Consider the following 23150-nt stretch of genomic DNA (forward strand, 5'->3'; position numbering starts at 1 on the left):
GAGCAGGGGAGGGGCAGAGAGAGAGGGAGACACAATCCGAAGCAGGCTCCGGGCTCCGAGCTGTCAGCACAGAGCCCGACGCGGGGCTCGATCTCACGAACCGTGAGATCCTGACCTGAGCCGAAGTCGGACGCTTCACCGAGTGAGCCACCCAGGCGCCCCAACACTCGTCTCTTTTGAGGACACGCATGACGAGCCACCTCATCAGTCAGGATGGGTTGCATCCTGCTGCAGCCAGCATGGCCGCAAAGTCCTGTGGTTTCTCTCCCATGCCCTGCCTGTCTGCCATGTGCTGGGGCCCCCGCTCCCTGGCCGCTCGAGGCTTTAGGAGCGAGGGTGGCTGTCAGCAGGGGCACGAGGATGAGGAGGCCACCAGAGGTCTCAGTGGCCATTGAGACTGCAGCCCATTACCTGGACCAACTTGTAGGGCTCACCTGAGCAGAGGTGGGGAGTGGGAGCCTCCACACGCCAGGGCAGGAGGGGCGACTGGATGTGCGCACTCGTGTGGGGGTGTGATTTGAGTACATTCTACCTTGCTGACCCTGAACTGCTCTGCGAGCTGCTTTCAATCAACCATATTTCTTGCACGTTGGTCTCTACTGTGTACTGTTTGTCTCAGTTTAGCCACAGGTTGGCGTTTCCCTGGGGTGGTGGCCTGTGATGACATCCCTTGACGGTCATTGAGGTTGTTCGTGATCTGTTGCCATGACAACGAGGTAGTGGCTCCTGGGGACTGCTGAGCTTGCCTCTCACGTCCTACTGATTTGTGGTCAGTCCCACCTCTTGTACCAGCCCCTAAACCTGGGAGGGTCTGGGTCAACTCCCCACTTTCCCCCAACCACTGTGGCATCCCCTAAAATATAGAGGTGGGCACGTGACTCCATCTGCACCCATGACAGCAGAGAAGATATTTACTAACCACTTCCAGATAGTACTTCTGGAAGCACCCTTTCTCTCTCCCACGGGCCCTGTGGGAAGAAACACCAGCCCAGGCAGTTGTTGGGACTGTCCTGTGACCACAAGGTAGAAAGCCATCCCAGCGTGAAACTGACACTGCAGAAAATGGAGCAGAGATGAACAGAGGGGTTGGCGTATTTGTGACGTTGTCTGGGCTGCTGGATCCAGCCTTGCCTGAAGCTCTCAACTGCCTCTCAACTTCCGGCAAGATGAGTCGCTTTATCCTGTTTATTGAAGACAGAGTTGAGCTTCTTGGCACTCTCTGAAGCAAGTCTGTTATGTGCCTCTTTGTGTTCACGCACTAGTGTGGCTCTGGGTTTCCAGGAATGAAATTGCTAGGTAGGGATCGAGGGATACGTTAACTGATGCTGCCAGTGCCCATTCCTAAGTCCAGCAGTCACGGCTGCCAGCAACTGCTTTTGGCTGTAAGCCGCTGCAACCCAGTCTGGGGGCTTCCCCGTAGGAGCATGACTCAACACCCCAGGAGCAGCCCTCGGCCAATGATTGTGGACAGCCCTTCACCACTGGGGTGGGTTCACTCGGGTCGGATCTAACCGTCCCCCCAGGTCCCCAGCAGGACCAAGCCCGGGTTGCCCACTTAGTCACCTGTTCATTGGCACCCCCACAGGGCTCCTCCCTCCCCGTTTCATTTCTCCATCCGCAGGGAGTCTCCCTGGGGTGACCTCCCAGGTAAACCATGGGCCCTGAGTCCTCGTGACAGGGTCATCTTTTGGGGAAATCTATCCAGAGATGAACAGAAATGCCAGATACTCCTGCAAGGAGATGGTAGCCATTTATATCACACACCCTCACTGTCTTGAGTTTCCTGTGCCTGCCTTAACGAAGCACCCCAGACCGGGGGGCTTAAAAACCCAAATGTATTCTCTTACGGTTCTGGAGACCAGAAGTCCAAAATCAGCGTGTCAGTGGGTTTGATTCCTTCCAAGGTCTTGAGGAAAGGACGTGTCCAGGCCTTTTCTTGGCTGCCGGCTGTCTTCCTATCGCCTTCCCTCTGTGCTTTTCTGTATCTAAATTTCGTCGTAATAGAAAAAAGAAAAAAAAGCAAATTTCCCCTTCTCAGGACCCACCTTCATGGCCTCATTTTAACGTAATCGTCTCTTTAAAGCCCTGGTATCCAAATCCGGCCCCACTCTGAGGTCCTAGAGGTTAGGACTTCTGTGAATTTGGGGAGGGTGTCATTCAGCGCCTATCCTCACCAAGGCCAGGCTTGCAGATCCTCACTATTCTGACGGGGGAAGCAGCAGGACATCCAGGGCGTGGGTGGTGGCCAGGCGGTGACAGGGGAAGAGACAGCAAGGTCAGGAGGAGGCCTGAGGACTGGACAAGGTGGAGGTCCCAGGGACCCGGACAAGAGTGGCTCCAAGGTGCATCTTGGGTCCTGCTTCCAGTTTGTTCTGTGCCTTTTCTTTCCGCTGTTTTTCTCCTTTGCTCGTTTCTCTGGAGTCATTGAAAGTTTGACTTGCCATTGGGTTTTCCTTTTTCTTTTTCTTTTAAATCCTCTTTTCTTCAGCCGGTTTAGAAATGACACGTTGCGTTTCTTGTCACATAGGGCTGCTGGGCCGGGGCATTGCGGACTTCCGGGGTGGGGGCCGTCCTGGGCACCTCAGGTTGTTGAGCGGCACCCTTGGCCTCCGCCCACCAGCTGCAGTAGTGTCCCTGTCCCCGCTCAATCATGACAGCCAAAAATGTCTCCAGAAAAAAATGCCTCCAGACATTGACTAGTAACCCTTTGGGGCAGAATCATCCCTCCTGTGAGAAGGCCTGAGGTGTGGTGACTGCCACTGACATGGCAGTTAAGGTAATACTTCCCCTCCTGGAAACACAGGGTCCTGACCACCCCCTTCTATCTTCCCTATTTTCCTCTGTGGCTCCACCTTGTGTCTCTCAGTCTTTTTTTTTTTTAATTGTGAAATGTGTCCCCAAAAGAGTCTGTAAGACCGCTGTGGTTTAACGCACGGCAGCGAAAGCCTGTGACCGTCATGGGTTCTTCCTGCCTTGGCTGTCCCATGTGCGCCTCGTGCCGGTCACTCTCTTGCTTTTCTTTAGGTGTTTTCAACTTCCTGTGTGTCCCTAAACCACGTGGTGTTGAGCTCTGAGAGCAGAGAGCACGCAGAGCCCTGGCTGAGCAAGGGAAGGGCCAGGTGGCCAGAGGCACCACCGCCGGGGGTCTGTGCCGGTGGGCTCAGGGCACCGGTTTCGGGGGCTCCCGGGGTGTCGGCCATAGTGCGGGACCAGCAGAACGAGGAGGCGACGCTCCATCATCTCGGAGTCCTGGGCCAGTAGGTGTGGCCTGTTCTGTCCTGGCTGGGACTTCATTCTGAAACTTCCCGACACGTGCCTAGGGATGGGGTTCTCGTCCGGCAGCACCTGGAACCGTGCGGTCCTGGGGAGTTCCCATTGCCTGGCTCCATCAGCGCCTCCCTCTGCTCGGATGTCTCTTTCCAGAACTCTCTTTCTTTGGAAGATTCTTCTGGGTCAGTCCTCTGATTTCCTTTGTCCCCTCCCTTGTTTTCCATTATCTTTTATCTTTCTGTTCCTCCTGCAAGATCTCTACAACTTTATCCGCCACCTCCATTTCCCTCCCTTCTCTTCCTCTGTATCCGCTCCCGCTCTCGGCCGCTTCCGCCCTCTCCTCCCTCTTGCCCACCCCCAGCCCTGACTGCCTTTCTTCCTTCTCCAGCCCCTGTCTTCCTCTTCTCCCCTGACTTGTCGCCTCCGGGCCCATTGGAACTGGAAGTTTTACAACACTTGCGTTTCTTCTCCCCACCTTTCCTCCTCTCTTCACTTCCTGCTCCCAGGCCTTTGCTCTGGGTCGCCCTTCGCTCAGCACGGAGGCTCATCCCCCAGAAGCCCCCACAGGTACCCAGGTGGCCTGAGCCACACCAACATGCAGAGAGCCGCCTCCCAAACCACTCCAATCCTCTTTGTAAAAGCAGTCTGCTCTTTTATTCAGAAGAATGAACCCCCACTTCTGCCTCAAATGGGGGAGGGGGGCGTGCCATCTGGGAACAATGGCCCTGGGATCCTCTGCCAGTGGGGCCCAGGGCAACAGTTTTGAGGCAGAAACCTGGGATCCAAGGGGGCCACAGCTCAGGCACTGCGGTGAAGTGGACCCGCACAGCAGGCGCTGCGGGGACTCCCAGGCCCGCCTTGCACCTGAGGACACTGAGGCACACACGGAGGAGGCCCGCCGGGAACTGCTAGCTCGGCCCGGACCTCGGGGCCCCAGGAGCGTCTTCTGCGGGCGGCTAGGAGCCCGCCAGGTACCGGTGGAAGTACAGGCCGAAGAGGCTGGAGAGCAGTTGGCAGGCGGCGGTCCACCAGATGAGGAAGGTGAGGACGCCGCGGAGGAAGAGGGGCGTGAGCAGGCTGCCCAGGGCCCCTGCGATCCGGGCCGCCGTCTGCTGGGCCTCATCCTCCTCGGGGCCCACCAGGCGATCGTGGGCTGAGGACGGGGGAGGGGACAGCATGGGAACCGGGCCCAGGCCCCAGGAGTAGCCGCCTGTGAAGGTGAAGGCACAGGCGGGGTTTGACCGCTGGGACTCCCACTCATCGCCACCATCCCAAACTCTGACTCCTGGCCCCTACCCCGACTTCGGGCCCCTCCTCCCCTCTCCGCGTCTCCAGGCCCTCGGGGCTCCACCCCCACCCTACCCCCACGTACCACCAGGTCGGGTCTCCGGCTCCACCTCCTCCACCTAGCTCAGCTCTAACACCAGCGGCGGCCCGCCCCGCCCCGCCCCGCCCCGCCCGCCCCTGGCCCCGCCCCGCCCCCGCCCGCGCCAGGCTCCGCCCCCGCCCAGGCCCCTTCTCACCCAGCGTCTTGAGCAGCAGCGTGCAGTTGAAAGTGAGGATGAGGGGCGTCAGGTACTGCAGGCTCACCACTGTCACGTAGCAGTAGACCCGCACCACCTAGTGGGCAGGTAGCAGTGGCTACGGGGCGGGGGGAGGTGGCAGGGGGCAGCCTTCTGGGCCTTCTGGGCTTCGGGTGACCCTACGCCCCAGGGATCGGGATCCTGCCCTGAGCCCCGTATTCCCTCCCAACCTCGGGAGCCCGTACCCGCCTCTGGATCTCACGAGCCTCTATGCGGCCGGCCTCCCGCCGCAGCTGCTCCACGCGGGCCTTGGCCAGGCACAGGTAGGCCTGCAGGTGGGGCCGGGTCACGGCCAGCCTTAGCAGGCACAACGCCACCAGCACCCAGAGGCGCAGTGAGTCGAAGGCTGAGTCCGACAGCCTGTGGGGAGGGGAATGAGGGGGTCGGGAGGCCGCCCCTGCCCCGGGATTTTCCCCCAGGACCCAAGGCTCTTCCCTGAGCCTCAGAGACTGGGGCACACAGAGGGGCCCCCAGCTGCCCTCCCTCCCAACCCCACCAGATTCGCACAGGGAGAAGGTCATCTCCCCAGCAGGTGCCTGGTGCAGGAAGTCCCGTGCAATGGGCTTGGTCCAGAGCCCCAGGATGATCAGAGGGGACAGGAAGCTCATCTGCAGAAGGAACCTACGGGGCAAGGGCGCAGAGGAGTGAGTCCTGGGCACCCACCATCCCCCTAGCCCCTCCTTTAGATTCCCAGCCGCCCTCCCATCTGGCACTCCGCATAACTGCAGCATGGGCCGGTCTTCCGACATGGTCAGCGCATCCAGGTGTGTCTGGGCCAGCCGCAGGCCTGGAAAGGTGAGGAAGGCCCCCAGCATGGATCCCACGAATGCCAGCCCCATGCGGATAGCCAGTTTGGCCAGAGGGAGCCTGAGGAGAAGAGGAGGGTCAGGAGGCTCTGAAGCCTGTCAGTACCCCACCTGCAGGTCACAGCCTGCCCTTGCCCCACCTCACTTCCCAGGACTCACGCCCAGTCCCAGCCCTGCATCTTCAGAAGTGGCTCCAAGTTCTGGGTCATACTGGCGAGGCCTAGGGAAGACAAGGAGAGGGCAGTGTCTAATAACCGCTGGGGCCTCAGAGTGTGCTTCTACTCCCCAGAGAGGAACGAACCGGTGGGAGCCAGGCCCGGTGCCAGGCAAAAGGACTACTTTGTGCTCTGGATATGGGCGATTTTTTTTTTTTTTCAACGAATAGGAAGCTGTACCAGGCAGACACCCTTGATTGGACTAGGGGAGATGGGGGTGGGGTAGACTACTGAGTCTGAGCTTCCTGGATTATACCAGGAATCCAGAGGGGCATGAAGGACTCCCATAGGAGAAAACCAAAGTCTTGGAAAGAATCCTCAATGCAGGCCCTTGGATTTTCCACAGAGTAAAAGCAAATAAAAATGAGCTCACAACCAAAATCATCAAACACACCAGGGAATAAATCACGATAAAGGAGAGTCAGCAGAAAGAAAAAAAGAAAAAAGAAAGAAGGAAAGACAAGTTCATACCCTGCAGACTACAGAAATTTTGTAGGTGTTATCATGTGTGAAACGATTGAGGAAAATAAAAGTTGGAGTCACAGAAAGGTGACACGAGGCTACCTCAGATGACCAGGTATATTTGCAAAGGAACCAATTAAGCTCACCCAAAGGGAAAATACAATTATTGGAATGATAGGTTGTTAAATGGCATATTCAAATCAGCCAAAGGAGTAATGAATGAATTGGATCCGAAGATCACTCAAATTCCAACTCAGAAAGATAAAAAGGTAGGAAATATGAAGGGAGATTACGAGCATAGAAATTGCAGCATCAGTCAAAAAGGAGGCCGAGAGAGACAAGTGAAGAGAGAATGGAGGAGGAGAGGTCTTGGAAAAGAATGACTGAAAAGTCTGCAGAATGAATGACACACACAAAGTATATCAAATTGGATAAATACAATGAAATCCATACCTAGACACTGTAGTGAAACTGGGATACCAAAAACAAAGAGATCGCAAAGCAGCCAGGGATTTAAGACAGATCACCTATAGAGGAAAGACAATTAGATTGGCAGCCAATGTCGACAGCAATCACAGAAAAAGAACAAATAGAAAGTGAAAAGGCAAGATGGCAGAAACAATGTCAAATATGTCAGTAATCATAATAAATGTAAGCAGGTTAAACTTTAAAGTTAAATGACACAGACTGTCAGACTTGATTGAAAATACCCAGCTATATGTTTTTAAAAATTTTTTTTTAATGTTTATTTGTTTTTGAGAGACAGAGTGTGAGTGGGGGAGGGGCAGAGAGAGAGAGAGAGAAAGACACAGAATCTGAAGCAGGCTCCAGGCTCTGAGCTGTCAGCACAGAGCCCGATGCGGGGGCTCTAACTCACAAGCCATGAGATCATGACCTGAGCTGAAGTCAGTCGCTTAATGGACTGAGCCACCCAGGTGCCCCACAGCTCTATGTTTTTTAAAGGAGACGTACCTCGACATAAGGTTCCTGTAAGGTTGAAAGAAAAGGGATGTTAAAAAGTCATGACAAATACTAATCAAAAGAAAGGTGGTATTGTGTATTTGAGAGTTGCTAAGGGAGTAGATCATCACAAGAACAAAAAAAGTTATAACTGTATGGTGATGAATGTTAACCAGATTAATCCTAGGGATCATTTTGTAATGTATACAAATATTAAATCTTGATGTTGTATACCTGAAACTAACAATGTTATATGTCAATTATATGTCAACTAAAGAAAAGAAAGCTGGAAAGGCTACATTTTTGCCACATAAACTACAGTAAGACAGAATGTATTATTAGAATCAGAATACATCCTAATAAAATGGTTGATTCACCAGGAATATGTAGCAATTCTAAACTTGTAAACACCTTGTCAGCCACAAAACATATAAAGAAAACACTGATGGGGCGCCTGGGTGGCTCAGTCGGTTAAGTGGCCGACTTCGGCTCAGGTCATGATCTCGTGGTCTGTGAGTTCTAGCCCCGCATCGGGCTCTATGCTGGCAGCTCGGAGCCTGGAGCCTGCTTTGGACTCTGTGTCTCCCTCTCTCTCTGCCCCTCCCCCATTCACACTCTGTCTCTCTCTGCCTTTAAAAAATGAATAAATGTTTAAAAAATTGTAAAAATGTAAAAAAAAAAAAACCCACTGACAGAATAATCTGGAGAAATTGAGGGCTCCACCATCTCCAAGGGAGATTAACCCTTTAATGACTGACCAAAAGTTAGGAAGGAAGGAGATTTGAATTCATTGGGTAGAGTCAGGGAATAAATGTTCTTCAAAAAGTCACTAAAACTGATCATATTCTAAGGGTATGATGCAAGTCTTAACAAATTTTAAAGGATTTACTTCAAGTAGACCATCTTCCGTAAGCACACTGCAATTAAGCTAGAAAAAATTTTTTTAACAACTTAAAGTTCCACATTCAAGGGGCACCTCCTAGCTCAGTCCATGGAGCTTGCAACTCTTGAGTTCCAGGTTGTGAATTCGAGCCCCATGCTGGATGGAGAGATTACTTAAAAAACATAAAATCTTAAAAAAATAAATAAAGTTCCACGTTCGAAGTTTCTTAAAAAGGTTGGGGCGCCTGGGTGGCTCAGTCGGTTGAGCGTCCGACTTCAGCTCAGGTCACGATCTCGCGGTCTGTGAGTTCGAGCCCCGCGTGGGGCTCTGGGCTGATGGCTCCGAGCCTGGAGCCTGTTTCCGATTCTGTGTCTCCCTCTCTCTCTGCCCCTCCCCCGTTCATGCTCTGTCTCTCTCTGTCTCAAAAATAAATAAACATAAAAAAAATTAAAAAAAAAAAAAGGTTAAAAGAGAAATCACAATGGAAACTTTAAAATACCCAGAACTGCCTGATGATGAAAATTACAAGTCAAAACTTATGGGGTGGACAAAAGTGGGACTTAGTAAAATATTTACAGCCGTATATGTGATAAATGCTAGAAATAGAAGCAGCTAAAAATTAATGGCGTAAGTAGCCAACTAAGAAATTGGAAACAAGAGAAAAGCCTACCAGAGGAGTGCCATATAATACAAAAGCCAGAGGTCCTAGCCACACAAAAGGGAAAAGTTGGACAAGATGAAAGAAAACCACAAGAACCCACAATTCACTAAAAATACAATTGTATAGCAAGGTTGTCCCATGGAAAACACTCAGCTTGATCCCTATCTCATAACACAGTAGTGAACTACCAGGAGTTTAAGGGTTTATGTGAAAGGTAAAACTTGAAGTATATACATATATAGTATTTGAGAGAGGGAGAGCACAAGTGAAAGTGGGAGAGAGGGACACTGGGAGGGAGAGAGAGAGAGAGAGAGAGAGAGAGAGAGAGAGAATCTTAAGCAGGCTCCACACTTAGCTCAAAGCCCGACCCAAGGCTCGATCCCACGACCCTGGGATCACGACCTGAGCCAAAATCAAGAGAAGGATGCTCAACTGACCGAGCTACGCAGGCACCCCCCAAAACCTGAAATATTGTGTTGGAAAATATAAAAGTCTTTCTGATTGTAGGGAAAGGAAGGAAATTTCTTCAAGACAAAAACCAGCTAAAATAATGAATTGCTTGCTGTCCCTCAAAAGACACCAGAGGTGAAGGTTACAGCTGTATTCAGCGGCTCAGCCCAAAAAAGTGTGGTGTGTGTGCGTGTGGAGAAAAGATAACGCAAACACGGCCAAAGGAAGCTAGGTCAAGGGCGTATGGAGTGTCTTTAGAGGATTCGTTGAACCGTTCTGTAGGTTTGAAATTTTTCAAAATACGGCATTTGGGGACAATTTTTTTTCAAGAGGAAAGCACACCACAAAGAAAGTGAAAAGCTGCACCACAAATTAGAGGATACAGTTCTCCCCCGCTCACACCCACATTTCAACTTCTTTAAAATGGGGATACATTGGGGCGCCTGGGTGGCGCAGTCGGTTAAGCGTCCGACTTCAGCCAGGTCACGATCTCGCGGTCCGGGAGTTCGAGCCCCGCGTTGGGCTCTGGGCTGATGGCTCAGAGCCTGGAGCCTGTTTCCGATGCTGTGTCTCCCTCTCTCTCTGCCCCTCCCCTGTTCATGCTCTGTCTCTCTCTGTCCCAAAAATAAATAAACGTTGAAAAAAAAAATTTTTTTTAATTGGGATACATAGGACCATTGATGGCATATAATACTTTAAGTAACAGTGTTTTTTATCTTCTTTCAGCAGTTCATGAAATAATGGTGTGTCAGATTTGATAGGAGGAAGTATGTGCAACACATGTAACGAAGGTTCAGTTTCCAGAATATATAAAGAAACTCTGAAAACCAACAAGAAAAAAAAATAAATAAAGATATATAGCCCAAGAAAAGCTTCATAACATTGGATTTGACAATGATGTCTTGGATATGACACCAAAGGTACACACAACAACAACAAAAAAAATAGATAATTTGGACTCATGAGAATTAAACATTTTTGTACATCAAAAGATACGACTGAGGTGCCTGGGTGCCTCAGTCAGTTAAGCGTCAACTCTTGATTTCGGCTCAGGTCATAATCTCAGAGTTCATGGGTTTGAGCTGTGGGTCGGGCTCCACACTGACGGTGCGGAGCCTGCTTGGGATTCTCTTTCTCCCTCTCTCTCTGCCTTTCCCATGCGCTCTCTCTCTCTCTCTCTCAAAATGGATAGATAAACTTAAACACACACACACACACACACACACACACACACAATCAATTGATGAAAAGGCAACCCACATCACTGGAGAAAATATTTGCAAATCATACATACGATAAGGGATTCATATCCCGAATATAGAATAGAGAGAGAGAACTCTGAAAACTGATCACGAAAAAAATAGGTTCAAACAAAAGGCAAAGCGGGGAGCAGGGTGGTGCCTGTCTGGCTCAGTTGGTAGAGAGTACAACTCTTGATCTCAAGCTTGTGAATTCAAGTCTCATGTTGGATGTAGAGATAACTTAAAAATAAACTCTTTGTGGGGTGCCTGGGTGGCTTAGTTGGTTAAGCATCCGACTCGATCTTGGCTCAGGTCATGATCTCACGGTTCGTGAGACTGAGCCCCACAACAGGATTCGCTCTCTCCCTCTCTGCCCCTCCACTGCTTGCACTCTTGCTCTCTCAAAATAAATAAAATAAACTTAAAAAAATTAACATAGAATTACCATATAATCCAGCAATTCCACCTCTGGTCTATACCCAAAAGAATAAAAACCAGGGTGGCACAAAAACAGACACTAAGATCAATGGAACAGAATAGAGAACCCAGAAATGGACCCACAAATATATGGCCAACTAATCTTTGACAAAGCAGAAAAGAATAGCCAATGGAAAAAGACAGTCTCCTCAGCAAGTGGTGCTGGGAGAATTGGACAGCGACATGCAGAACAATGAACCTGGACCACTTTCTTACACCAGACACAAAAATAAACTCAAAATGGATGAAAGACCTCAATGGAAGACAGGAAGCCATCAAAATCCTCGAGGAGAAAGCAGGCAAAAACCTCTTTGATCTTGGCTGCAGCAACTTCTTACTCAACACATCTCCGGAGGCAAGGGAAACAAAAGCAAAAATGAACTATTGGGACCTCATCAAAATAAAAAGCTTCTGCACAGAGAAGGAAACAATCAGCAAAACTAAAAGGCAACTGACAGACTGGGAGAAGATATTTGCAAACAACATATCAGATAAGGGGTTAGTATCCAAAATCCATAAAGAACTTATCAGACTCAACACCCAAAAAACAAATAATCCAGTGAAGAAATGGGCAAAAGACATGAAGAGAACTTCTCCAAAGAAGACATCCAGGTGGCCAACCGACACATGAAAAGATGCTCAACAACATTCATCATCAGGGAAAGACAAATCAAAACCACAATGAGATACCACCTTACACCTGTCAGAATAGCTAACAACTCAGGCAACAACAGATGTTGGCAAGGATGCGGAGAAAGAGGATCTCTTTTGCACTGCTGGTAGAAATGCAAACTGGTGTGGCCACTCTGGAGAAGAGTATGGAGGATCCTCAAAAAATTAAAAATAGAACTACCCTACAACCCAGCAAATGCACTACTAGGCATTTATCCAAGGGATATGGGTATGCTGTTTCAAAGGGGCACACGCACCCCAGTGTTTATAGCAGCACTATCAACGACAGCCAAAGTATGGAAAGAGCCCAAATGTCCATCGATGGATGAATGGATAAAGAAGATGTGGTATATATATATATACAATGGAGTATTACTCGGCAACCAAAAAGAATGAAATCTTGCCATTTGCAACTATGTGGATGGAACCGGAGGGTATTATGCTAGGCGAAATCAGTCAGTCAGAGAAAGACAAATATCGTATGACTTCACTCATATGAGGACTTTAAGACACAGAACAGATGAACACAAGGGAAGAAAAAAATAATATATAAACAGGGAGGGGGACAAAACAGAAGAGACTCTTAAATAGGGAGAACAAACAGAGGGTTACGGGAGGGGTTGTGGGAGGGGGGAGGGGCTAAATGGGGAAGGGACATTAAGGAATCTACTCATGAAATCGTTGTTGCACTATATGCTAACTAACTTGGATGTAAATTTAGAAAAAATAAAAATAATTTTTTAAAAAAGAAGAAAACCCAGGGTTTTGAAGAGATGCTTGTACACCCATGTTCAAGAGCAACACTGTTCACAATAGCTAAAACATAAGGCAACATAAATGTCCATTGATACATGAATGGATGAGCAAAATGGGGTATATTCATGCGATGGAATATTATTGAGCTTTAAAAGGGAAGGAGAGGGGCGCCTGGGTGGCGCAGTCGGTTAAGCGTCCGACTTCAGCCAGGTCACGATCTCGCGGTCCGTGAGTTCAAGCCCCGCGTCGGGCTCTGGGCTGATGGCTCGGAGCCTGGAGCCTGTTTCCGATTCTGTGTCTCCCTCTCTCTCTGCCCCTCCCCCGTTCATGCTCTGTCTCTCTCTGTCCCAAAAATAAATAAACGTTGAAAAAAAAAATTTTTAAAGGGAAGGAGATCTGGACATTGGTTACAACATGGATGAACTTTAAGGACATTACACGGAGTGAAATAAGCCAGCCACTAAAAGACAGATGCTGCACGATTCCCCTCATATAAAGCACCAAGAGTGGTCAGATTCATAGAGACAGAAAGTAGGATGGAAGGAGCCCGGGGCTGGGGCTGGGGGGTGGAGAGTCAGTGTTTAATGGGGACAGAGTTTCAGATTTGCAAGGCGAAAAGGCAGGAAATGGATGGTGATGATGTTCGCACAATAATGTGAATGTACTTAATGCCACTGAAGTGTATGCTTAAAAATAGTTAAAAGGGTAACTTTTAGGAGCGCCTGGGTGGCTCAGTCAGTTGGGCGTCTGACTTCGGCTCAGGTCATGATCTCGCAGAGTGTGAGTTCAAGCCCCGCGTTGGGCTCTGTGCTGACAGCCTAGAGCCTGGAGCCTGCTTCAGATTCTGTGTCTCCATCTCTCTCTGCCCCTCCCCGGCTTGCTCTCTCTCTCCGCCCCCCAAAATAAAATTTTAAAAAATGCTAAAAAAAAAATTTTTTTAAAGAATATTCCCCATAGCGACTGTGAAAAGCTAAAATCTGGAAACCACCTAAATGTCCATCAACAGGAGAAAGAAAAAGTAAAGATAAGTGGTCTCATGAGAGAACATCATTCATCCGTGAGAAGAGATGAACTAAAGCCACCCAGACCAACGTGGCCTAGTTTTGTAAACAATACCACCGAAGACAGAAAAGTACCAGCGGGCAGACTGCACACTGGCTGAAACCATCCGAGACAGTGAGCAAAACTGTATGATGAATTCTTCAGGGACAGAAGCATGAGTGATGAAACTTTTTTTGTTTTTTAAGGCAAAGGAATGATAAACACAAAGTTTGAGAGACTGGTTGGGGCTGTGAGTAGGGGAGGAAGGTTGATGGGATTGGGAAGCAGCCCCAGAATCACGCAGGAAGGTTGGGAGTGTTCTAGTATTCATTTGAGAGGTGAGCTCATTACATTGTTATTTTGCTTTGTAATTTACATATACATGTTCATCGATGTGTGCGTGTTTATATATATAAAACAGTATATAATTTTAAAAATCAAAAAGCAGGGAGAATTGGTGGAGATGAAGCTCAAGGAGCAGGCAGAGAGGTGTGCGGACCATGGTGAGTATTTTGATCTTTATCCAAAGACACTAGAGTCTGGTATTAGGCAGAGAGGTGATGTGATCCAAATTCTATTTTTAAAAGATCATCCAAAGAGTAAGTCAAAAGAAAAATGAGCAACTAAGAAAAAATATTTGCAGCTACTATCACACACAAAGGCTACTGTCTTTAATATACAAAGAGCTCCTACAAATCAATAAGAGAGCCAACAACCCAGTAGAAAACTGGGCAAAAGAACAGAACTTTTCTGCAAGGAAGATAGAAATGACTCTTCAACATATGAAAAGGTGCTCAACCTCGCTTCTATTCTCATCCATCAGGTTACCCAAGACAAAAAAAGTCTGAGGAAACACATTGGAGAGAACTTAAGGAAACAGGAACTTCATTCATCTTTTCCTAAATGGTAAGTTGCAACATTATCAAAATTACAAATGCACTTTCTCGCACAGGGCCACATGCGTAAGGCTATTCCCATATAACACTGTTTTATAACGCAATGTTGTATAACATTGTTTAACAGTGAGAGACTTAGATGTCTGTAAGTAGCAGACTGGTTAAATAATCATGGGACATCCATTAAATGAAATACTATGTGGGTACTACCAAAAAAACCGCACCGTATGTAGCATCAAGGGACAAACTCCAAATTGATGTTTTTAAGGGGAAAAGGCGGCGTAAGAGCCATAAACTCTACCACTTCATGGGAGCAAAGGAAAGTGGCCCCCCAGGTTTCCTCTCGGAAGGAGAGGCAGTGTGGGTGATTTTTCCTCGATACGTATCCTCTTGGACTTTATGAATTTCGTGCCATTTACCCATTTCCTTCACCAGATTAAATTCGACTAGGTCGATATTAAATCACAATGGCTGCCAGGGAGAGGACAGATGAGAGGAACAGAAGTGCCCTGTGGAGAAAGACAGCTGCAGGCACCCATCAGAGACAGTGAGACAGGATATCCTCTTGCCCCCAAAGCCCCGGGGGGTGCCCAGGGTAGCCAGCATCCATAGAGACACTCAGGCCCAAGAAGTCCCCTCCTTCACCTGTTCTGTGCCGCTTAAACCCCACCCTCACCAACTTCCGGGAGGGAGTGATGGCCGTGGGGACCCCATGCCCCAAAGACTGCACATACCTGGCTCCAGGCCCAGCTCGAGAGTCTCCTCCCGCACCACCTGCACCAGCATGGCCAGGAGCAGGAAGAGGAAGGCAAAGGTGAGGCACACAGAGCGTTCACCCCCCTCCTCTGCGCTGAAATACAACCGGGTCACTGTCACGAACATCTTGCTGGGGGCAGGGCTAAGGAAGCCGTGAGCAGCTCTAGTGCCCCCTCCCCCACTCCCAGCCAGTGATCCCCCAGCTCTAGAACCCGAACACCACAGCTGGGGTTTGGAGTCTCAGGGGGCAGGGCAGTGGCCGAGGAGGAGAGTAAGTAAGCTGCTGGACAAGCCCAGGACACAAGGTCCGGTGCTGCTCATGCCTGTGTCAGCTGGGTTGGGGTGTATGGGTGGAAGGCAGGCCTGGGCCTCCAGCTCGGCCTCATCACACTACCTGTGGCCATTTCTGACTAAAATGGCCAGCAAGGGGGCGCCTGGGTGGCGCAGTCGGTTAAGCGTCCGACTTCAGCCAGGTCACGATCTCGCGGTCCAGGAGTTCGAGCCCCGCGTCAGGCTCTGGGCTGATGGCTCAGAGCCTGGAGCCTGTTTCCGATTCTGTGTCTCCCTCTCTCTCTGCCCCTCCCCCGTTCATGCTCTGTCTCTCTCTGTCCCAAAAATAAATAAACGTTGAAAAAAAATAATAATAATAAAATGGCCAGCAAGTCTGTCTCTTTAGGAGGTCTGGCCTCCTGGCTGCATTCACAGCAGGTGAATTTTCCCTTTCCTCTGAGAAGCCATCAGAGATCCAAGGGCTGTATCCCCAATCTGCTCTGAAAGAGACCCATGGGGCTTTCCAGAACCAGTGTGGGCTTCAAGATGGACTTCTCTTCTTCCCATGCCCATTCCACAAGGGCATTTTGTCAGACTTGGGTCCTCGGTGTCACAGGTTTGCCTCTGTCCTCTGGGCACTTTCATTAAAAAACAAAACAAAACAAAACATAGCAGAGGGGCATCTCTTTTCCTGCCCCTGCATCTGCTCTGGTGAGTTGCTTTGGCCAAGACAAGGGACAGGGATGGGGGTGGGGGCTCAGGAGGCCTGCGGCACCCCTTCTCCCTCGCTGGTGTTTCTGCTACCCCCAGGAAGCTTGGCTTAGCCTGCCGGAAGGTGGGACCCCTTTGGCGCAGAGATGAGGCGGCCCAGCTGAGCCCAGGCCAGGAGGAGAGCAAAAAAAAATAGTGACTGCTTTATACGACCCAGTCCTGGGAAGTTTTGTGGCAGGGCGGCCCATGACAGACCAACTGGGGGCAGGGGAAAATGGGGGGGAAAAAGGAAAGAAAGCTCAAGTCCAGCTCCCACCTGCCTCCCTCCTCCCTGAGCGACTGGGGCGCCTGAGGAAGGATACATGGAGAAGGCGACGGTGAGCAAGCACCAGAACACGGCGATGTTGGTCTCCTTGGCCGGGCCCAGCGCATAGTAGTAGGCCTCTGTGAAGACATACACGCCACCCGAGTACACCGCGAAGTCCACGAACCACTGGTACTCCAGGAAGAAGCGCAGGACTGCGGGGAGCGCGCAGCTCAGCCCTGCGCCCAGCGCCAGCGCGGGACCCTCCCCTCCCCAATCCCGCCAGGGTGTGGACTCAGGTTGGGGAGTTGGGGACTGAGCTGGACTGTTACCAAGGGCATCAACCGCTGTGAGGGGGCAGGTCTCCAGCTGGAAAGGGGCGTCTCGGGGCACAGACAAGGGCTTCTCTTCACTATAGCCATTGGCCCACCTGGGTGGGGGGAGCCATAAAGGGGGAGAATCAAAGCAGGATCCTCTGCTCTCTCCTCCCCAGTCAGCCATGGCGGCCCACCCCACACCATCCCGGGAGGCTGCCCGGTGCCAGGCTCAGAGCACAGGAGAGGCTGGCTTGGGAGTTACCTTCCCCCCAGGCCTCCGTCTCCTACACACCAGGGCGAGGACACCACCCGCCCCCTGCTCACAGGGCTGGTCCAGAGCAAACTTCCAATAAGCATTAGACACCCAAATGGATGACAGTGATAGCTTCTCAGCCTGGGGTGTCCCCTACTCTCCTCGATGCCCAGAGCTGCACCTGGAAGGACAGCCGCTCACCTAAGGCTGGGGGCTCACTCACCGCTCCTTCCTGCCTCTGGGCTTAGGCTTTCCCTCCAGGGCCCGAAGCTCTTCCTCAGAAGGGTGCTTGTATCGGAAGAGACTGAGAGCAAAGACCGGAAGTCAGGAAAACTGGGGCACAGAGGGATCAAGGCAGTGAATCCTCAAACCCGGGACTGGAGTCAGGAGGAGAGCTGGACCCAAAATACATGGGGACAGGATGGGCAGGGGCCATGCAAGGTCAGGAGAAGGCCCGGGAGGTGGGCTGGGAGGTTTGCTGGGGGGGAGGGAGTGTAGTGAGAAGCTCTGGGGAAAAGGCAGGGTGGCGGGGATGGGGGGGGTGGTCCTGGACACCCCTGAAATCTGCTATCTCTTCTGGCAGAGAAGGCATGTGCGTTGTCCAGGAGAAAAAGTTCACAGTTTCCACCCGATCTCAGAAAATGTCCGAGATCCAAACAGGGACAAAAAGCATTGCAGGAAACAGATCTCCAGCGAGAGCAGTGTGGAAGAAGGGGTTGGACTGCGGCAAGGCAGGAGTGGGGGGAAGCAGCTACTCTTCCACGTGCGGAGATGTGGTCTCATGGGTGTGGACATCTGTCAAAACGGACCCAACTGTGTGCTTCAGACATTTGCAGTTTATTGTACGTCAAGCACAACTCAAGAACGTTGTTTTAAAAAAACCAGAAACACTGCAGGACGTCGAGGGGGGCGGGCACAGGGGGCGGGGCCCGGTGGGGCTCCTCCCACCACCTGGGCGGGGCGGGGCTGTGGCTCACCTGCCATTGCAGAGCAGCCATCGAGCGAAGGAGCAGTGTGGTGCCAGCCTATGCATGAGGGTGGCCGTGAGCAGGGTCACCACCAGCTGCACTCCCAGGACCGCCTGGGGGGAGGGGACATGAAGGGCAGTGCCAGCCAGAAGGTCACAGACTCCAGCTGCATCTTGGAGGGCCTGCAGTGGGCTCAGACTCAACCCTGGGAGCTCGTGCTGTGTGCGGATCCCCCCACCCCCTAACACCACCACCTAGCTGGCCTGTAAGGTGGTGGAGAGCACACGCTTGAGTAGAGACTGGGGTTCCCTTCTGGCCTCTGCTGTGGGTTTTTCAGGTATTCGTCTCCCTGAGGCCTCGGTTTCCGCATCTGGAAATGGGATGCTGCCTATTTTGTTTCATGTGCTGTGAAGAACACCTTCCGGACCTACAGCGAGCCTGGCACAGCCAGGAAAGAGGTTCGTCTCGCACACATCCTAGTACACCTTGGCAGTTCTGTTCCCGTCTTTGCCACCTTAAATTATCCTGATGATTCCATCGCCCTCTCCTTCTCCCTCCCTTTGTAATCAACCTCTTTGGAAAGCCTATTTCCTGGCCACTACCAGTTTCAGGACAAAGACTATACATTTGAGTGGGATGACTTTTTCAATTAGGAATTTCTCATCAAGGTCTACATAACAAACCTTCTAACAATTCATAACACGTTTTCAGCTATTAATTTGTAAAACGTTTTAGAAGAAACGCTTTTGGTAATCAGTCTGATGCTGGGCTTTCCTGCTTGAATGCAGTAAATACCAATTTGGTATCAGTAATTATGTAATTATATAAAATTATGTGCTCAGGAGAGCTGTCGACTAGTATTATCCTATGATAATTAACAACAAAAGGGAACTAAAGATTACTTTAATATTAAAATTAATATTTTAGATTTTATGATGTAATATTAAATTTTAATTTTAACATTAAAGTAATTAATATTAAAATTAATTATGAAAACTGCCCATTAACCAGGCAAAAACATGCTAACTTTAATAGGAAAAGCTCTAGTGTGATGGGTAACGGGACAGCACAGGAATTCAGAGTGACTGCTGAGAAATCCATCATTAAAATAACTAACAGGGTATTTTCTCTATGCCTATAACTTGCTTTTTTATTTTATTTTATCTTTTAATTTGAGAGAGAGAGAGAGGGCAAGCAGGGGAGAAGGGCAGAGGGAGAGTGAGAATTTCAAGCAGGCTCCGCGCTTAGTGGAGCCCAATTGGGGGAGGGCGGGGATCGATCCCATAACCCTGGGATTATGACCTGAGCTGAAATCAAGAGTAGGTTGCTAAACTGACTTAGCCACCCAGGCACCCCTCTAGGCCTGTAACTTGTAAACTGAAACCAGAAACATTTGCTCAGTAATAAGGTCAGGTCTCTAAATCACACTAATCTCCTATTCTCACTGCTCACCCTCTCTAACTAACCCCCAAGTGCCGACTGGCTAGCGGTCACAAAAGACCCTGTGCACGGTCAGGGTCAGGAGGCTCCCTTCCAAGCCCAGTGAGGAGGGCCCGCCCCTCCTCCTAGGATCCTCTTCCGCCCCTCCCTGCGCCCAGAACCTCCCATCCACGCCTCCTCAGACATCAGATCCTGGGGCTCCCCTGCCGACTTTTCTCTTCCCTCTGCGGCCTCTACTTTGGTACTCAATCCCCTGTTAGGCTTTTAACCACGTACCGCTCAGCACGACCCAGCAGAGCAGCACCTGTAGCCTGGACCTCTCTGTGGAGCTCGCAGATCGTCTCGGGAGGCCCCAGTACCCGCGCATCACTGCCGCGGACACAGCACTCTGCTCTTCCAGGCGACCCAGGACGTCAGTGAACATCCAACTCCTTTTCGCAGCCCGCAAGGCCTGCCGGGCCCAGCTCAAGACACCCTGCCTCACGGCCTGTAACTGCCCGGTTCTCTCAGCAGCCCTCCCAGCGTCCAACCACTGAGGTCTCAGAGGCCCTCCCAGACCTCCGGGCTTTCCATTGCAGACCCCATCACCCTCTGATACCTCCCAGGGAGGGGACTCATTGTTCTAACTTCGGTTCCAGCACCTAGGACAGGCCGAGCGGAAGGAAGGAGGAGAGAGTAAGAGGGAGGGAAGAAGGAGAAAGGGAAGAGAAAGAGAGGCAGGCGTCCCTCCACCTGAGGCTCCCGAGGTCGATCCAGGGATGTTTCTCAAGGCCCGACCCCCAGCAGCCTCCGGTCTTGGGGTTTTGGCTCTGCTGATCTCCAAAGATATCTGGAGCCTCCCATCAGCCTATGTCCCTCTCCTGCTCAAAGCCTTTCCCTGGATCTACAATCCGAGAATACAAGAATCCTACTACCTGCTAACACCAATGAGACTTTCCTCCATCCTGTTCCTGAGAACCCCTCGGCTCACCTCCCACAGCTTCCTGCACCTGGGCCTGGAACCACGTCCACTTTTCACGTTCAGGCGCACCTCCAAACCCCCCTGGTTGGGGATTCTCCCAGGCAGGGTCGGGTCATGTTCCAGGGCCCCTCCTTCTGCCGGTCTGAACACCTAGGTGTTGGGAGTTCCCGCTCTCGCCCCGCAGCAGCCTAACCCACAAGTGGCCAGGCTAAATTTTAAGGATAAAGTCAATAGGTTGGACCCAGAGCCACGTGAGACCTGAAGGTTCCAACTGTGCTGTCTCCAACTCTGAGACCCTGCCTCGCCCCGCGGCCACCCAGATACCTTCGACTTGGCTCCTCCTCCCAGGGCTCTCCCTGGCCCTTCCACACACCCCAACACACGCAGCGGCCCCCATGTTTCTGCAGGACCCACGTCGCCAGCGTGGGCTCCAGGAGGACCCCAGACCTCCCTAGCGAGGATCCGTACGTTCTCGGTTCCCCAGTCCCCTTCGCAGGGCTGCGACCCTCCACATGATTCCAGGCCCCTGGAGGGTCCCCGGAGATCTTCCAGAATTCCCGAACGCTGAGGGGCCTCCAGTCCCATAGGCAGAACCCTCAACCCCCACACAGGTCTGGCAGCGAGACTCTGAACCCAGAGAGGGACACAAGGCCCTCAGCGCAACCCAGAGTCCCTCAGAGCTCCCAGTCCCCACAAAGAGATCCCCGTCCTCTCGGTGTCTCCCTGGACCCCGTCAGAGGGTCTCCCACCCCTCAGGGCGCCCCGTGCAGCGGGCAGCCGGCTCACCATGTCGCCCGCGGGAGCGCGGTCCGCTGACCTGCGGCTCTGAGCACCTCGAGGGAATCCAACCAATCAGGATCCGACTCCGTTCTGACAAACGGCCCGAAAGACCAATCGTCAGGCTTGGAGCTGGAGCAAACCAAGAGGGAAAGGGGGTCGCTCGCGTTGCATGCCGGAAGTTGTAGTTTGAGGACGCTCGGTAAGCTCAGACTCGATCGAGTCAGGACTGTCCCTGGGACCTTGTGTGGTGGCTGTCCTCTCTGAGATTCAGTCTTCTAGCGTCTGGACCTATCTCTCAGGTCGGAGGCAAATACATTAATTTATCCACGCACTGCCTCCCGCTGGAGAGTTTTGAGTGTGGAACTCCCCTGATCTAGAAAAATCGATGGCTCCCAATTGACTAGATTCCCAAGTGTCCAGACTGAATTCGTACACTTCTACCTGACTTCAGTCGGCTGCCAACACTATTGTACACACTATGGTACAGCTTGCCACTGGCCATGCTGCTATTTCATACCTCCAGGTCCCTGTAAATTTTATCACTCATCTCGGAATATCTCCTTTCTCAATCTCTTTCATTTGGCAAAGCCTTATTCATTTCTATTAGCCAGGACTCTGATTGTGACACACACACACACACACACACACACACACACACTCCAACTCAAATGAGCTCCAGCAAATAATAATAATAATAATTAAAAAGGAAAATTTTTTATAACAACAAAAACTCTAAAAGCATAGTCAGCTTCAGGCATGGCTGGATCGAGGATCAAAAAAAAATGTCAGTTTCAAGAATCTGGTATTTTAGGGGCGCCTGGATGGCTCAGTGGGTTGAGTGTTGGACTCTTGATTTCTGCTCAGGTCATGATCCTAGGGTCATGAGATCAAGCCCATCATCAGGTCCAGTGTCGATTATGGAGCCTGCCTGAGAGTCTCTCTCTCTCTCTCTCTCTCGCTCTCGCTCTCGCTCTCGCTCTCTCTTCCCCACTCCTCTGCTCACACATGCACGCGCTCTCTCTCGCTCTCTCTCTCGAAAAGAATCTGATGCTTTGTGTTTCAAGGCTTGGAGGAAAAAGGCTGATAGTCTGGGAACCTAAGTTTTGCATCTGTGTTTTTATGGATACGTGTGTCTGCCTGACATACATGGGGGTGTGATTAGATGTCTGAGGGTTTTTATGAGGCCCGTGAATGGGACCTGTATAGTTGATTACCTTGTCCCTGGATGTTTTTGTCTTTGTTTACGAGCATGTATGGATGTCTGTTTGGAGGGGATTCACTGTGGCTTCAGTCCTCTGGACACAGAGAGGGGCCTCTTGAGAAAGGATGGGTGACAGTGGTGGTGAGGGTCACAGGACTTCCCTGGACCGACATGGGGGCCATGAGCTGATTTATGAATCCACGAAGGATGCAGGAAAGCTGGGATTTAGGGAGGGTGTGAGGAAAGGGGGAGAGGAGGGAGGGGTATTTCATGCAGGTGCACTGCACGCCAGGCTGGGGAGGTGGGCTAGTTTACTCATGTGCCCCCTCTAGTAGGCTGAGGTGGCAGGACAATTGTCTCATTTTATTGATGAAGATACCGAGGCTCTGGGAGGCCCAAATCTCTACGTCACACCTTGTCCTCTCCCCCTGGATCCAGGGCTTATGAGTTTAGGTGTCACAGCGCCCCCTAGGCGGTGAACTACAGGAAACTCCCACACATCCTGGACCTCAGGGGGGTCCTCATCTGCCATCCACCATCCTCCACCTCACCCCCAACAGTCTATTTTTCCCTGAGCAGCTTGAGAGTGCCTCTTAACACTAGAGCCAGATAACGTCCCTCCTCTGTCCTAAAACAGGCACTACTGGGGCGCCTCGGTGGCTCAGTCGGTTGAGCGTCCAACTTCGGCTCAGGTCACGGTCTCACGGCTTGTGGGGCTGAACCCCACATCGGACTCTGTGCTGACAGCTCGGCGCCTGGAGCCTGCTTCAGATTCTGTGTCTCCCTCTCTCTGCCCCTCCCCCACTCACACTCTGT

General features: G+C 51.1%; 1 protein-coding gene across 5 annotated transcripts; it reads right to left on the minus strand.

Annotated features, from left to right (window-relative positions):
- Positions 1-3898: 3898 nt before the first annotated feature.
- Positions 3899-21217, minus strand: TMEM161A (transmembrane protein 161A). Of its 5 annotated transcripts, XM_047850288.1 has the most exons (13): positions 21140-21154; positions 19669-19780; positions 17962-18065; positions 17208-17288; positions 16747-16844; positions 16473-16629; positions 15108-15259; positions 5819-5879; positions 5577-5720; positions 5361-5474; positions 5039-5213; positions 4794-4890; positions 3899-4480 (listed from the first exon to the last, which is right to left on the minus strand). In XM_047850288.1, exons 3-13 carry the CDS (start codon positions 18015-18017, stop codon positions 4227-4229), a joined length of 1389 nt encoding a protein of 462 aa, XP_047706244.1. In that variant the 5' UTR covers positions 18018-18065; positions 19669-19780; positions 21140-21154; the 3' UTR covers positions 3899-4226. The 5 variants fall into 5 exon arrangements, with proteins under 5 accessions (XP_047706244.1, XP_047706247.1, XP_047706242.1 ...); XM_047850291.1 differs by lacking the exon at positions 19669-19780 and having other exon boundaries at positions 16473-16554; positions 21140-21217; XM_047850286.1 differs by lacking the exon at positions 19669-19780 and having other exon boundaries at positions 21140-21217.
- Between the last annotated feature and the right edge of the window lie 1933 nt (positions 21218-23150).

This window comes from Prionailurus viverrinus, chromosome A2, assembly GCF_022837055.1.
Source record: "Prionailurus viverrinus isolate Anna chromosome A2, UM_Priviv_1.0, whole genome shotgun sequence".
Lineage (NCBI taxonomy): Eukaryota > Metazoa > Chordata > Mammalia > Carnivora > Felidae > Prionailurus > Prionailurus viverrinus.